Here is a 17,426-nt window from a genome sequence, read left to right as displayed (position 1 = left end):
TTCCTGGACTTCCTGAACATCTATGTCCTTTACCGAATGGGTTAGTTCTCCTTCATTATTTGTTCAAGTAAGTTTTCAATTTCTTGCTCTTCCTCTCCTCCTTCTGGCACCCCTATGATTCGGATGTTGAAACATTTAAAGAAGTTCTGGAGGTTCCTAATAAGCCTCTCCTCATTTTTTGAATTCTTTTTTCTCCATTCTGTTCTGATTGAATGTTTCTTTCTGTCTCTAGTCCATACCATCGATTTGAGCCCATTTCCTCCCTATCACTGTTGATTCCCTGTACATTTTCCTTTATTTCAGTTAGCATAGCCTTAATTTTTTCATCTAATTTGCTACCGTATTCAACCAATGCCGGAGCATCCTAATCACCAGTGTTTTGAACTGTGCATCTGATAGGCTGGCTATCTCTTTATCACTTAGTTGTATTTTTCCGGAGCTTTGATCTATTCTTTCATTTGGGCCATTTTTTTGGTCTTGGAGCACCTGTTAGGTAGTAAGAGGCAGAGGCTTAGGTGTTCACCAGGGTGGGGCAACCCACATGGCTGTGTTGTGACACTGTATGTGGAGGAGGAGTTCAAGAGGGAACAGTGCCACTTGCTCTGCTCTTGGTTGGCTTTCAGTCACTTCCCCTGCTACCCACAAGCAAATTGGGCCCTTCTGGTACTGATTCCTAGGTAGGTGGATCTAGGACTCTGTGGGTCTCTCCAACAAACTCTCCTGTGCTCCAGTGAGGCTGAGAGTTTCTCCCATTGCCGCCTCAACCCCCACAGGTTTCTTTACTCAGGAGCTTTGAGGCTTTATTTCCCCGAATTGGGGCCCTGGGTTGCTTGGTCTGTCTCACTCCCCAGTTGTTCCTCCCGGTTTATCTACACACGAATGTGGGACCACCAGCTCCACCAGCCACCGCCTTGTGCAAGTCCTCTCTGCCCGGCTGCCCATCCCCACCCCTCCTACTGGTCTGGGTGAGTGTTTCTTCTTTACCTCCTTGGTTGTTGGACTGCCATACAGTTTGATTTTCTGAGTTCTGGTTGTTTTATTTTTAAATTTGTTGTTGTCCTTTTTTTGGTTGTGCAAGAAGGCACAATGTGTCTACCTATGCCTCCATCTTGGCCAGAAGTCTAAAACAAATTAAATTTCTGATACCAATTACTCAAAGAACTTGTAGTCAACAAAATGGACAACTATCTTCAGAAACACTACTGATAATTTCCTTAATGTAGAACTGAAAAAATGTTCTTCCTCTTACTATAAAAAAAAGTTGTGCTGAATTATACTAGGCAAAGCTACTTTAAAGAGTTGAACATAAAATCACTTTTGAAACAAAATACAATACTCAGACTCTTCATAATGTTATGCAGGCATAAAAAATAAAATCTAAAAATTCTACATTAAATATAAATATTAACTGCTAAAATATAATTTTAAATAACTTGCAAAAATATATTTCTTAAAACCAGCATGTGACCACTCAAGAGAAGACAGGTAACACTAAATTCATCTATAACCATAAACTCCATGAACCGAAGATCAATTACCACAATAAAGGAAAATACTAAATTTTTTAAAAGTTCGAGTCATTAAAAAATCAGTACATTAAAACAATAATACTAAAATTAAGAGATTGAATAAAAGAAATAAATTTTAAAATGAAACAAATTATGAAAATATTTCTAATCCACGGCGAAAGCAAAGTATATAGTTCCAGTTCATAAAATATGTATTAAAAACTCAATAGGTAACATCAATACAGAAAAGATTAAAAAGCTAAATATGGAAATATGTTCAATAAATAATAAAATATACACTAGCAATAAGCCATCATTTTACCCTATTATGTGATAAAATTATAACTCCCAATAATGCTAAGGTTATGGTGACACCAGTACATTCACACAATGCTGCAGCAGGCTTAAATTCGTATTAGTTTTAGGACACAATTCAATGATATAATTTATTCTTTCTAATGAATATGTGAACTCCTTTCAAGTGCTAGACATTGGGGATAAGCAGGAAAGCCAGAATCCTGACCTCACACAATTTCCAGCCTATTGTGAAAAGACAGAATTTTAAAATATTTAATCAGAAATCTTGCTAAATGCTTAAATAAAAAAAATTTGAGATTGTTCAGGAAGCTTACTACACAAACATCTATGCTAGTCAGAAAGTGCTAGGGAAAATCATTAGTTATTCACTGGTTGCCAAGCACCTTGCTAGGCATGGAGCTTACATGTCAAACACCATGTGGTATCCAGAGGTAGACTGAGAACCATAGCAATAGGTCCAATAATACAGAGGACACAGAGAAGGCAGGAGCAGTAGGCAGGGAAGGGAGATCACATCAGCCACATGAGAAGTGATGAGCACAGTAGTTAAGGCAACAGGAAGGAAGAGGCCACCAGGAACAACCGTGAAAGAAGGCAGGTAGAAGAGTCACTGAGGAATGACATGTGGAAAGTCCATCATAAATCAAGATACAAACTACAGATGAGGGTAAGTGTGAGGAGGTTAACCCATGATTTTGTTACAGAACAGAGGTCCAAGGGGGGTAATTATTTGGCCCAACCAGGGACGCCAAAAACTGTTACAGAACAGATACACACACAGGGCAAGGGGGTTACAATGTACCATTACCGAAAGGACCCCTCAGGTTTGTTATGTCCACCGCCCTATCGGAAAGATGTCTCTCAATGCCAGGGATCTGTGAAAAGGAAATGTCTATTTAATGCTATACAGACTTAAGTTAGTGACCTAATGTCTTCATTAAGACATTGAAGTCCTTTTTGGATACCCACATATGCCCACAGTGCTTCCTTCTCCCCCTGTCCCCAGTTCAGGGTAGCATAACTCAGGAAAAGAAGCAAACGTCCGGGATCCAGGCTCCTGGCATCACTAGCTGTGTCGCCATCCAGGCAGGATCTCTAATTAATCCAAAGCCATGTGGCACCTTCTCATGGCCTACTGGCAAGAGTTCTTTCACCCTTCTTCCAGGCAAAGCCTCTCCTTTTTCCCAGGCCACTCGGCCAAAGGGAGCACCCCAAAGCCACATGGTCCTCTTCTACCAAAGCTGTGGGGATCTGCACTCTGGCCAAAACTGCGTGGATCTCTCCCAGCAAAGCTGCAAAGGGGGGAGGGTCACCACTCTGGCAAAGCTGAGTGGCAATTCTCTGCTAAAGCCACATGGCGACTCTCTCTACCCCAGCTGTGAGGGTCCCCACTCTGGCAAAAGCATGTGGCTCTCTCCTCAATGGCTGCTATGTCTGAGTTTTAAATCTCCACACCAGTCCTCCTCTGCAGCCCCATTTCCGACTCCTCCTACAATCGGCTACACTTGCCAGCACTCCCTTATCCTTCCAGGTTTACTGGGCTGCCATTGTGAGTCTGGGCAGGCATGGCCCCATGACATGGAGCCAATCCTCTCCAAGCTCTCACACAGGCGCTCTAACTCAGGGACCTGCCTCCCCGTTATGTCTTGGGTGGAAGTCACTTCCATCCCTCTGGCTCAGAACATGGTCACAGCTCTTTAGCATATCTATGCAACCAGTTAAAGGTTACAGATACATTAAATGACCATGGCAAAGGTTAGCTGCAAAGCTGTTGCTGTACACAATAGCTCTGCATGTTCCTGCTCCATGTGTCCCTTCCCCCAATTCACACCTGAGCTGGGGAAGGGGTGAGGACACCTTATATGTCTTTCTAATATTTCCTAGACACTTTCTTGAGTTCTGGACCCCATTCCAAATCCCCTTTTGGGGGAGGGCCCTCTCTTGGCTGCACCTTGTTACAATTTCAGGTTTGAACAACAGTATTTGAGGTATCTCAATCAGCAAGGTAAAAATGTCCCATATGCAGCTGGAAATACCATTCTGGGCCTCAGAAAAGAGCTCTGGCCTGGAGATACCAGTGAAACAGATTATCCTCAGTGGGGAGAGAAAGGAGCAGAGTCCTGAGGGATGTCAATGTTTAGGAGTCAGGAATAGTGAAAGGAGTCAAGGAGCAGAGAAATCAAAGAGCTGAGGACTCTGGTCCCCAGAGCCAGAGCCTGGCAGAGTCAAAATAAGAAAGCAGAAGCAGTAACCAGTGTAAATCAGACAAGAAAAGTAAGACTAGGCTGAGAGGAACAATACAGAGGCTGGGGTAATTTCAACTGGGTGACTTCAATGAGGATGGGTTTGTAGTCAGACAGCAGGCACTGCTCACAGTGGATTGAGGGGTGAAGGGTTGGTTGGGTGGGTGGTTGGTTCGCTGAAGGAAGTAAAGCCAGCAGATTCTCTTCAAAGAAGTTTGCTGGTGAAGAGAAAGACTAAACAAGAATGCCTGAAGGGAAAAGGGTTAACTGAAAGCAGGCCTCTGTAGGGATTTTGTGTTTTGTTTTGTTTCAAGGACAGGAAAAACAGAAGAGGCTGAGCATTCTGACAGGCTGCTGAGAAGCACTTGGTCCAACAGACGACTCAGTAGTAGATGCAGAAACAATAACTAAGGGACATGCTTGCTCATCAAAGATGAAAACACTGCTCACAGGTATTTTATGTCACTTAATGTTCATTGTATAATATATTAATTGGGAGAAAATAAACCCCTAGATAAGCTTTGTTCAAAATAAAATTATATAAAGAATTCAAAGTGAAAAAGCTGAGACAGTCCTGGGAAGGAGAAGAGTGCCCACCTGTCTTCTTCCCAGGTGCCAGCTAAGTGCCCACTGGTGCCAGGCAAAATGTGACACGTAAGTGGATGGAAAAAGGGGATTTCAAAGAAGCTTTACTTCTCGAGGAGGTGGGGCAAACAAGACAAGTTCTTAGAGTCAGGCAACAATGAGGTGTTACTCAGAGTACACAGTGAAATGGAGGGGGAGAAGGATACGGCAATTGTATGACATTCTGGCCTGGCTGCACGTTTGAAGAGAATGAGTAAATGTAAGGGTTCCTAAGTACTAAGTAAGAAACCAAAAATGGTTATAGATATGTTACAAGTAGACAGTACAACAGAAAAGCCTAACTTTTGGCCCTGGCTGTGTAGCTCAGTTGGTTAGGGTGTCCAGATATGCCAAGGTTGTGGGCTCAATCCCTGGTCCGGGTACACATAAGAATCAACCAATAAATATATAAATAAGAGGAACAACAAGTTAACATCTCTTTCTCTCTCTCCTCTAAAATAAACAAATAATTTTTCTTAAGGTGTAATTTTCAAAACTTCAAATTTAGGAAAGCACGAAGCACAAGGGTATACATTATGTATTCATCCACATGTAATTCCTCTGGGAATACTTGGAAGTATTAACAAAGCAATGAGCTGGAAGCCAAAACAAAGGGCATGAAAAGCAGAGGCCCCAATATTAGATGAGGTCAACTTCCCTGGGCCACTCTTATAGTAGAGGAGGGGAGATTATTACTCATTCGTAACTTACAGAGGGTCGGGTTGTAGAAATCAGAGCACATGAAAGTTTTCAAACTCACCCAGCTTCTAGAGGGAGGAGACTCATGTCACAAGACAGGAGCCAGCAAAGTGGAGCCTGTCGATGCTCTACTCATTAGCGAACTTCCACAAGAATGAAAGATACGGAGCCCCAAGTCTCCAAAATTATGAACAAGCTGAAGAGCGAGATTGTCTTCCAACAGGATAAAAACATTTTAAAAAATCTGAATAACCTGATATGACTGATCCATATTAGAGTTTCAATCACTCCATCTTTTCCAACATAATTGGAAATGCAATGCAATATAATTAAAATATCTGATTTCAACGATTCCCTTCCAGTAGTTCATGAAAGGCATAATGTATTGGGAATACGATCAAAAACCTGCATTAGCTCTTCCCCCCTAGACTACCTCGACTCCTGCCCTTGAGTCTGTTCACAGTGCAGTCGCTCCCTCCACAAAGCCTTCCCTCAGCTGCCTCAAGATGATCCTGCCTGATGACTCCCTGTTCTCCCATCATCCCAGCACATCCCCCTCTCCTGTAACCTCAGGTTCACCAGTGTGAGAGCCATCGGGACGCAATCTCCAGAAGGATGGGGCCACAGTAACCAGATGCACAGTCTGGCTCTCAGCGCCGGGCACTATGCCTGGCAAATTACATGAGTAAAATTAAAATTTAAATGAGTCACAAAACACAGTAAAAGTAGGTGACTCTCAAATGTTACTTTTGGGAAGGGTGTTTCAGGCTAGAGCCTCACTCTCCCCTGTTATTACCTCAAGGAAATAGGCTGATACCCCATTCCTATCAATACTTGCTTGTTTCACTGCAAATTAGAGCAGAAAAGGGACCCGAGAGGTCAGCCAATCCAATGCCTTCCTTATCCAGAGGAGGGGGCAAAGCCAAAATATTCGGTAACTTAAAGGATCACTAAACAATGCCATATCATTTGCTCCTTCATCAAACCCTTATCTCTACCCGCCCATTCCCCAGTATTCAGTCTCTGTGAATAACTAGCACAATCCTTGCCCAGTCGTCACCATCCACCTAATAAATGTTTTTTTGGCATTCCAACTTTACATTAAATAAATGTCATATATATTTATATATGCCTGGAAATATCAGTGTAAGTCTGTCTTAAACCACCAGTTTATCACCTGTTACCTACAATTGGATATAAACTCTAAGAACAATGATTTATCTATCGTAATAATATCTAAAAATGTTAAGAGTATTTTATATGCAGTATGTGCTAAGTATCAGTGATAACTACAAAGTGGGGGAAAATAGAAAAATAAATCAGAAAATAAATCATTTACTTGTATTGTAATATTATATCACAGAAAAAGAAACCTTTTACATCCTATTTAGTATCAAAAATGTATCTAATATCTAATCTTACCTACACTGATCTACCAATTATATATTAAGTGCCTACCTAAAAGCCGCTTCCCAAAAGCAGTTCATTCCACAAACATCAGAGGGCAGCATCCAATAGGGATTCCAGTAACACAGAGAGAAATCTTTACACCTAACAGAGTAAGACAGAAGAAATAGAGTCCTATGTGAGTATTTCAGTTTAAAACTAACAAGGAATTTACTCAATAACAGTAACTCACTATTCTATTTTACAGAAACAAAACTGCAGATCCAATTTTGCAAGTTCAATATTGCTATGGTAACCTAAGGATTTTTGAAAATTGATTTCTACATTACTAGGGTAACATTATTTTAAGTAGAACTTTAAAACCTTAGGGTAGAATATACTACGGACTAGAAACCAGTTCCTAGTCAAGAACTCTCCTAATATATCAAAACTTCCTCCTCAGATGACACAGAAAATATGGAAATACTCCTAAAATTTTCCTTCACGAGCTACTCCCCCAGAATAAAATCCATTTCAGCCAAACAAAATATCTGCTTATCCTAAAGCAAAACAAAAATGCCACAAATGCAGATAAAAAGGTATGAGAATTACTTTCAATGTTTTCAAAATAACCCTCAATCAAAGCTACTTGTATGGTGTTTCAAACTGAAAAAATTAGAAATCATGCTGCTATTCATTGGTTCAGTTTCGTTATCTACACCATCTCAGTTTTGCTAAATTACACAAGCTAAAATGGAGGATATCAAATGTGTTCCTTCTCCTTCAATTGCAGGTTGGAGCAAAAATAAAACAATGCCTCATGTTACAAAAAGTAAGTTTTTCATTGTTATTCTTTTTCAAAATAATCTGGTTTGAAATTCACTACAGTGGGGGCCTGAGTATTAAATTAAGCAAGTTTGAACTCAGGGTGAGGTGCTAAGCCAGATCACCTCATACACCATCACCATGTATCTTTGTTTTCTCTCACTACGAATTCCATTATAAGTCGCTCTTCTTACAATGAAAGGTCTATGAAATTTCAGATTCACAAAGATATCTGATCATTCCTCTCACAAATGTCTATGCCCCATACCAGGCCTATTAAATGAATCCCTGAGAACAGGGTCTGGCCCTGGTGGTTTTTAAAATGTTGCTTAAAGCACCTGTGTATACTACTGCATAATAAACTACAAACTCTAAATTTTAAAATCAATGGGAAAAAAGTTACATTGTAATCTGGTTTTCCTTTAAAGGGACACTATTTTCAAACACAATATAAAATGTTACATATCTTAATATAAATGGTTGACAAATCAGAAAAAGAAACTGTGTGTAGACCAATAAAACATACAACGTGATCAAAAATGTTCCACTAAATGTATGTATTTTTTTAAGTCTTGCATTTCATATTATAGACAGGCTCAGTGGCTTGCACATCCATTTAAGCCTCACAACAAACCTGTTCCAACAGACATCTCCATCTTTCAGAGACAGACATTATCACTGCTTTCCTTCAACAAATCCACAATGTATTTATAACCAAACCTAAAGAGCACCTTTGTTCCAGGAAGGAAATAACTAATCTGGGAATTCCACCTCCTCATGTCTAACCTTACGATGGTAGAACATGGAAATGGAAAATACAGTCTCAAAAAAATTACTCCCAAATTAAATTTTTCTATAAAAATTCTCTTGAAAGTATGTAATAATATCATTTTCTGCTTCAATTGGCACACCTCAATCCCTCCGCCCTAAGTAATCACACATCAATTTTCAGTCTCCATAGATTCACCTGTTATGAGCATTTCACATAAATGGAATCATATAATATGTGGCCTTTGAGTGTGATGTGATTTCTTTCACTTAGTACAGTATTTTCAAAGTTCATCCACTGTAGCATTTAACAGTACACTTCATTCCTTTTTATGGACAAATAATATCCCATTTTATGAATGGATATGCACATTTTGTTTACCCATTCATCAAGTGATGGACATTTTGGGTTATTTTCCAATTTTTGGTTATGATATACAATTTTTCTGTGAACCTATGTTTTCAATCCTCTTACATGTATACCTACAAGTAGAATTGCTAGCTCATGAAACTGCAAGGAAAAAGTCACATTTTAGGTAAGTTTTTTTTAACATAATGTCAGAAAACACAGTTTATAGGCGGTTTTGTCATTCTTTAATGAAAACATAAAACATAAGCACTAATGAGTACACGTGCTACTTACTTTTTAAAAAAATCATACAACACAGGTGTTGCTGGCAAAAGGTGGCAGAAAGTTTATCTCCCAAATTTATATTCTCCTATGAAAAGTTCATTTTAAAAATTAAGGTACAGAGTAGAAATTCATTACATACAGTAACTATCCCTAGCTAACCTGGGAACAGATAGCACTTGTACTTTCAGGCCAGACAAAAAATAATGAAGCTTAGTACTGGGAAAGTAAAGGTAGTTTACCTAAGTTCTGATTATTAATTGCTTTTGCTTTTACTGCTTAAAACTATGAGAAATGGAATATTAGATACACAACATTCAAAGAGGCAGTGACTCTATCAAATACTTTTAAAGGGGCAAAATTGTAAGCTAAGTGGGAATGTCTTCAGTAAACAGTGACACCGAAATCAGACAAGTCCATAAATGCAGTTTTTCACTGGGAATCAAACTGAAATAAAACTTTACTGTGGCTCATTCTCAAATTTCATGTGGTTTAAAGATTCTGGCTCTAGATGGCTTATCTATAGGCAAATTCATCTTTGCTGTAATAAAAAGTTCTGTATCTTGACTGTTACATGCACTTACATCTGTGATAAAATTGCATAAAACTACACATACAGAACATATAAAACTGGTGATATCTGAAAACTGATCTATGGGCTGTTCAATGCCAAATTCTGGTGTTATAATATATACAATATTACATATATAATATTATATACAACATATATATGTATGTATATATATATGCTCTTGATATACAGGTAATGTACTATGTCCATGTTAAGATTTTACTACTGAGGGAAACTGAATGAACATGGGGTATGTCAGCAACTTCCCATGAACTTATATTTATTTCAAAAGTTAAAAAAACTGGCCAAAAATAAAATTCCCCCAAATTTCAGTACTTGAAAAATGTTTCAAAAATCGAGAGACGTTTCATGCTCTAGAGTAAAGTGAGCATTTAACACAATGCTCACCACAATATCAGTTCTCAAACTTCCCAAGTTTTCTTTAAAAACTTAAAAGTTTACTTAAATCTAATAACAGGTCTTTTATACTTTTAAATTAAACTGCACAAAAGTATTTTTCATATCAAAATGTCCGTGAAGCTTTAGTGAAAACATGCACAACTTAAGAGGCAGGGATAAGCCCAGGCATACCCAGCATGCGAATGTGGAAGCCTGAGGGAGGTGCACAAGCCAACAATGCAACCGAAAGGCACGGGCACCTGCACAGTAACTGCAGGAGAAGCAAAGATGCAGGCGGACAGGAAGGCAGACCATGCCAGTGAGTCTGACACCACACCATTATGTACAGATCGTGTCTGGGCCCCTCTTTTTCAATTAAAAATTGTCTCCAGACAACTTCGATTAATAGCTACTTTCTTCTTTCACAAATCTCTAATGTCACGGAATACTCAAAGTGGGAAAAGGACTGCTTACATACAAATGACAATGAACAGGGTTTTCTAACCATTTCAAAAACAGGCTGGCATCACACTGTTCACCCCCTACAAAAAAATCCCTCCAAAAAGCTGGATTAAAGCTTTAAATGGAAAAAAAAATGAGGGAAAAATCATCTGGTTATCAAGTTCTTCTATGACCGACAAAAGTAAAAACAATAAAGGAAGAAACTGCCTATCTGCATACATAAGAATTTTAAACTTCACGTGGTATACACACCGAACTAATTCAAGTCAACATGGGAGAGTACTTTCAACAAAATATGAAAGTATGACTGATAATAATCTTAATGTTTTAAAACAGGATTTCTAAGTCAAAAGTATACATTTTCTCATTAGCCTACTCACTTTCACATCTGAAAACACTGAACAATATTATCTTAATTAGTTAATTATTAACCAGGCTTGTGCTAAGCACTTTATACATATGTGAAGTATGATCTTCAATGAACTAAAACTACAAGTAAAGAAAACTGGTTTTATGTAAGATGTCTCTGCATTAACAAAGAGAATTACAGTCAATTACACTGTAATAACTATGTATGGTGCAAGGTGGATAACAGACTTATTGGGAAATCATCACTTTGTAAATTACATAAATGCCTAACCACTATGCTGTACACCTGAAATTAATATAAAATAATACTGAATGGCAACTGTAATTTTTTTTAATTGTTTAAAGAAGAGATTAATTAAGGTGACTTAAGTAACCTTCTCCACTGTTCACTGTTCCAACTCCTGTCTTCCTCAAAAATAACTGCAGGGAAGAGAGAAACAAAATCTCGCCACCAAAAGCAGCAGGGTGGACATAGTGGTCAACCATTTCCAATTAAAAGAGTGCTTCTCAATCTTTGGTTTTGTAACAATAACCTGGACCCCCACTGCCAGGCATTTAGGTTTAGCAAGTCTGGACTTGTGCCCAAGCACAAACACTGGGCGAAAACCCCTCAAAACTTAAATGATCAAAATCATCACCAGAGTAGCCACAATTTCGTCATTACAGGCACCATACTTCATAATCCATAGAAGTTACTTCATTTCAATTCTCACAAACAACCCAATATCACAGGTGCTGTTACGTCTGATGAGGAAACGTGTTCAACTTTAACACAACCGAAGTGGCAAAGCTGAAATCCGTGTCTCCGAAACCCTCACTCTAAAATTTCACTGTACCCTACCAGTGTTCCCAGGACCCAGCAGAAAGAACTCGATGGCCTGACCAGATCTGAAAAGGGGCATGAGGCGACAACCTCCCTGCGTGAAAATCAGTCACAGAAAGGACAAGAACAGTCTAGAAATGGTGTCACTGAAATGCTTAGTGTTTCTTGATTCCCCATGACCAGCATGCTGTACAGCCACGACAGGGTGAGATCTTGATAATCACTGTCAAGGATTGTGGGTGCAATGTGAGAAATAAATCACCCAGAGAAGCTAACGTGTCATAAGATGTTACATGACTCTTTCGCAAAAATACTGAGGCCTCGTAATAACAACTGCTTTAGGCTGAATACCTTAATACAGTTTGTCCTTACTGGGTGGTTTAAGAGTCTATGAGGGAGAACCCCCACCCAGCATTCCCTCCTTTGAGGCATCATTTCTCTCCACCAAAGGGATGTGCAAGTGACATGTGCAAAATGTATCTTACCCTAAGATTTTCTATTTGAGGTTAAAGAGGAAACACTGCAAGGAATGGAAAGACTCAGTGAATCAGCCTACCTACAGTGGCAGAGAACAAGAGTCCCCAGTTCTTGAGGTCCATGGAGATGTCTGGGCATTTGTCCTTCAATTTTATTCTTCCAGTGACCCATAAAAGCCCATAAATAACTATTTTGCTTAAGTGAGTTTTATTAGATTTTGATCACTGGCAACTAAGAATTCTGACTATTACAAATCAAATAAGGTAAGTATTAGCCACAGTTTTCACAGCAACTGAAATAGAGAGGTAGTCAAGGTTTCACAGCAACCAGAGCCAGAATGAGAACACTGATTTGTCTGACTCTAAGACCTGTGCATCTCCTAAATACCAAAATAATGGATTTGAACAGAATGCACCATTTAATAACAGATTTCACTAAAAAAATTGTTCCCATCATTTTATAGGTTTTACTCTGAGACCTTTTCCAAGTATTTTGTTGTCATAGAATTCTGTGCAACCAATAGTTCCTGTGAGAGTTGCCCATGCAACCTGCTGGGTATATAGAACCCTAGATCCCATGTGTTAAATAAAAGAAAAAAAATAGTCTTAACCTTTCAGGTAAGATGGCTTCAAAATAAACAATGCAATGATAATCAAGTCCTAGTGAAAACAGGGAGATGTCGTTTGCCTCACACCCCATTCCCTGCTGATGAAACACTAGAGACCAGATTCTTATCACAGCCTTGTAGAAAGCGCACTTGGAGGGCAAAGATACACTTTTTATCCTGACTCAACGACAGACGCCCTAGGAACCTTGGCCAGACGCTTTAAACTCAGGAAGAGAGGTTCAGGATACCTACTCCATATCCCACAGGAGCCAAAGAAGTTGCCTGAACTCTATGAGAACTCGGAAACAATGTTATAATAAATGATCATATCTAAAAGGAAGAGTCTTAGGACTCTTAGTCCTGATGTCTTAGGACTTATCCTAACCTTAATCAAGTGCTAGGGTAAAAACATGACAATCCAGCTTCCCCCTGTTGTTCCTCTGCGCAAACTTCTCCTTATACATGCACAAGTACTTTGCTACATGTTTACAAAGACGAGTGTGTTTTGTTGTTACACCTTTAGTTTTAACTTAGATGTATGCCCCTTTTACAATGAAGAGTTTTGCTGCTCGGAGGACCTGTTATGTAACAGCTTTTTAATGGACTCTACCCTGACACAGCAGATTTAAGATTGCAATAATGGTTCTATAAAATACTTATTAAGAAGAAAGTGCTTATTTTCTAAATGTCAAGTAAAGAAATTTTGTTAAAATTAGCTGATCAAACAAATACACTTTATAAAAATCAGTCACAAAATAAAGTATGTGTGACAGTTAAAAATCAATGTTATTCTATCAAATTGAAAGCTAAAACCATAGTACAATTTAACTCAATGTTTTGAACTGTAATGGCATAATCAATAAAATATTTTTTAAAAAGCTATTCCAAAAAAAGTATCAGCATTTACAATAGTAATTATATAAACAGAAAATTTTTTTCAAAAGAAATTTCAAAAAAATAATTCAATGTTTTGATTAAAATGCTGCTTACTTATCACTCTAGCCAATAAAAAAAAATTATTTTCCACAATTTTCAATGCTTCACAATAACATAATAGACCAAAACCCGCTGCTTTTCATGAGAATGTTTCAGGACCTAATTCAATTCTCCAACTCACTGCCTCTCCCAGGACCAATCACTGACAGCTGACAAACCTGGCTCTGGAAGAGTCGTCCTGATGTCGTAGGAATTCACCTGACTGTAATCAAATCATAATATAAAAGCATGACAATTTCCACGCTCCTCTGCCCAAACTTTCCCCTTTCAATTTGGGAATGACCATCAACTCTCACAACGTTAAACAGCCCACAGATGACTATGCTCCTTCTCCTACCAATCTCGTACTTTCAATATCAAAGCAGCCTTCCCCACTCACTAAGGAAGCGCTCCGATCTCCTAGAGAGATGCCCACAAAGAGGAGAGTCTATTTTCAAGGAAGTGGAGACGCTCAGATTTTGTTAAGCATTCATAACGCGTTGCGCTCTTTTCTCTATTTAAATCGCATGTTGAGTCCAACTCCAGCAGTGATGTGTGTAAACCCACGTAAGTCATTCTACTGCTTTTTAATACCAATTTTAAAAGAAAAATGCCTCTGTCCTCTTTCACAAAAGACGTGAGCAGGTTAAATATCGCTCACCTTACTTAAGTTGTTCTAAGTTTCTGAATACATTGTTCCCTAAAGAAAAATTTACAATCCGCATTAATGTTCTGTGCAGATTAATCAATTAACAATGGCAAATTTAAGCGTTAACACACAAAAATTAGACGCCTCGTTCAGGAGGGTAAAAAAAAAATGAACTAGGGCGCCAGCCTGATGTTTAAATAGCTCAACTTGAACGCCATGGAAACAAGAGGGAATTCTCACTAGTCAGACAGCAAGAAGGCTCTTGTGGGGCACCTCTTATTTTGAAAGAATCCTTTTTTAAAACTGAACGGCCAATTAAAAGTTGAAAATTAATTTTTTCCACTTAAAAGGCGTGTAAGGAATGGGTTAGAAGGCAAACACAGATGCGTGGGGTGCTCCCAGGATGGAGCAGCGCCGGGCTCACGCCCCGGGATTGAGGGAAGGAGGGAACACAGGGATGGGGTCCCAGACGGCGGCAAAGAGGCGGGAGGCGCGGGACGGACGGGCGAGCGGCCCCGACCAGGCCGAGCCCGGCGACCCCGCGCTCCCAACCCCGGCCTCGGCTTTCGCCACCCAGGAAGCGGCCCGTACCTGTCCCACCGGCCCGGACGCGCTGAGGTGCCCCGGTCGCCCGCCCCTCTCGCGGCGCTGCGTCCGCCGCCCGCGACCCAGGAAGCCACTCCGGCCTGCGGCTTCCCGCCACTGCCGGCGGCTCCTTCCTCCAAGGACACGGCGAGCTGGCTGAAGGCGTAGAGGAGCGAGCAGAAACCGCAGGCCAGGCACAGCACCACGATGCGCAGGTAGCGCCGCATCGCGCCGGTCCGCACCTCCACCTCCCCTGCCGCCGCCGCCGCGCTCGCCCAGCCGAACTGGAGGGGAGGGAGCCACACCGCGCAGCCGCGGGCGCAACAAGTCCCTCCTCCGCCGTGGCCTTGCGCCCGCCCGCCCACCAACTTCGCCGCCGCGGCCTCTGCCGCCACCCGCCCCGCGGGCCCCTCCCGGGAGGGCGGGCCGCGGCCGGACGCGCCGGCGCACTAAGCGCGTGAGGGCAGGGCGTGCCTGGGTCTGACCCCAGAGCTCCGGACTCTGAACTGCACAGGAGACGTGGGGTGCAACGAACGGGGCGTTGGCGGGTGTTGGAGACAGCTGATCCAAATTCAGATGACGGTTCTTCTCCTTGGTAGTTGGTGATGCTGAGCAGCCTAAATTCTCTGAGCCTGTTTCTTCGTCTGTAGATGGAGACAATATCCTCATCATAGTGGGGTTGTAAAGATTAAATTGCTTAACGCACATAAAACGCTTTTTTTTTTCAGTTAGAAACCACAGGATTAAGCCACTTTTCAGCTCCATTGTCCTCAGCAGGTACATACCCAGCCTCAGAGTTTCTATAATGGTGTCTGTGCCAGCCATTTCACCCAGATACCTAATTATCTTGTAATACTGTTGGGGAATACTTACTTTGCCTCCTTAAGGAGGCTGTAAGTGCCTGTAAAGTTGAGGTCCTCTTTACATCTTTTTTACCTTCCTCACAACTCATTTCTACCTCCAAAACAATTTTGCATTCTTCCTACAGAGCCTTCTCATTAGCTGTGCATTTTTTTCTGCCTCTTCCTCAGCCATATTATCATTTATGGAACATTTATTAGAGCAACACAATGTGCCAAGTACTGTGTGAGTACCTTGGGGTATAAAGACGCCTTGTGGGACAGTGGATACTTGTAAGTGCAATACAGACCTTAGGATGTAGCCTGTAAAGGTGTGGGTACGCCCACAAAGGAGTAATCAGTTCTATCTGGGTGTAGTCAAGAGAAACTATAGCAAGGTGGCCCAAACGTCTTGAGAAGGATTGGAGAAGGGGAGGGGGCGCGGATGGGAGTAAGGGAAGCAATTCCATACTGGAAGATCGATGAAATATACTCTTGTGTTTAGGGGAACTGTGAGAAGTTTGATACTCCCAACTAAGTGATACCAAGCAGCTAAATGAATGCAAGAAAGGATAAGATCAGTGATAAGACTGCAGAAGTTGAAGGGGCCCGATACCTGAGTGCCTTGTTTAGTATGCCAAGGAATTTGAACTTAATCTGGCAGACAATGGTGAGCCATTGAAGGGTTTTTTAAATTAGGAAGTAACATGATCACATCTGGCTTTTAGGGAGCAGATTCTGGCTGCAGTGTGAAGGCTGGGACAGAGATTGAGACTGGGGCCGGAAAGCATCTGCAGTGCCCAATAGTTAGGGAAAGGAAGCTTTACACACACACACACACACACACACTCTTCAGGGAGAAAAATCATGCTGTTAGCAAACTGTTCAAATTGCATTTGGAGGTCTAAGAATTTGGCCATCAGAAACAAAGTGGGGCAGTGCCATGTAACTGAATTCTCCATTTGAAATCCCTACACCAAAAAAGTGCTGGCTCTGTGATCCTGGGGAAGTCACCAAACAAATGTAAGCCTGTCTCTTCCCCTATAAGAATAAAATGGCTTGCCTTACCTGACAAAAAAAATTAAAAACTAGCATTCTCTCAAGATGTGTGAATAGAAAGAAAACACACACTTATTCATTCAATAAACTTTTATTGAATATATTCTACATGCCAGACAAGGGGCTAGAGTATACTGCCGCTAAAGGGGGGACAGGCAGATAAAAACGATGGCAATATTAAGTTATCCTTCCACTACACCTTACAATTCTTAGGGAAATAAAGATAAACGTAAGGAGATACAAAGTATTTATAAGAATGGAAAATAGAGTTTGAGGTAGAAAACTAAAAGATATTGTACCAAGATACTAGATTAAGAATCAGTACTCAAAAGATGTTTAATATAAAGAGGTGCTAACTCCAGTCGTTTTCTATTTCAACAAAGAAACTAAATGTAGTGAAAATAAAGAATAACTCAGTGACCCACAGATTGTTAAAATACTGGAATGGCAGTATTCATTTTTTCAAAACATCATGGGAAAAGCATATCCAGAAAAATAATCATCCATTTGCTTAACATCAGGATCCTGGACCATATCATCCCTTTAGGTTCCTTTTAATCCTTTGATTAAAAAGGAAATTCTGTTGAAAAAGTATATAAGGTATTCCAA

General features: G+C 40.4%; 1 protein-coding gene across 2 annotated transcripts in view; it reads right to left on the bottom strand.

Moving 5' to 3' along the window:
* Nucleotides 1-15,195, bottom strand: part of GXYLT1 (glucoside xylosyltransferase 1) — a 55,667-nt gene extending 40,472 nt beyond the window's left edge. Inside the window, exons 1-2 of one of the 2 annotated variants that reach the window (XM_037058145.1) lie at nucleotides 14,926-15,195; nucleotides 6,851-6,943 (exon numbers count right to left, since the gene is read on the bottom strand). In XM_037058145.1, coding sequence (XP_036914040.1) covers nucleotides 6,851-6,943; nucleotides 14,926-15,146 — 314 coding nt within the window. In that variant the 5' untranslated portion in view covers nucleotides 15,147-15,195. The remainder of the gene's footprint in view (nucleotides 1-6,850; nucleotides 6,944-14,925) is intronic. The other variant, XM_037058146.1, reaches the window with a different exon arrangement.
* Nucleotides 15,196-17,426: the final 2,231 nt, after the last annotated feature.

The sequence above is a fragment of the Sturnira hondurensis genome, unplaced genomic scaffold (genome assembly GCF_014824575.4).
Source record: "Sturnira hondurensis isolate 20B ecotype Veracruz unplaced genomic scaffold, ASM1482457v3 Scaffold0009935, whole genome shotgun sequence".
Taxonomy (NCBI): Eukaryota; Metazoa; Chordata; class Mammalia; order Chiroptera; family Phyllostomidae; genus Sturnira; species Sturnira hondurensis.
Note: the sequence above shows the minus strand (reverse complement) of the source record. Positions and strands in the feature narration are given on the sequence as shown.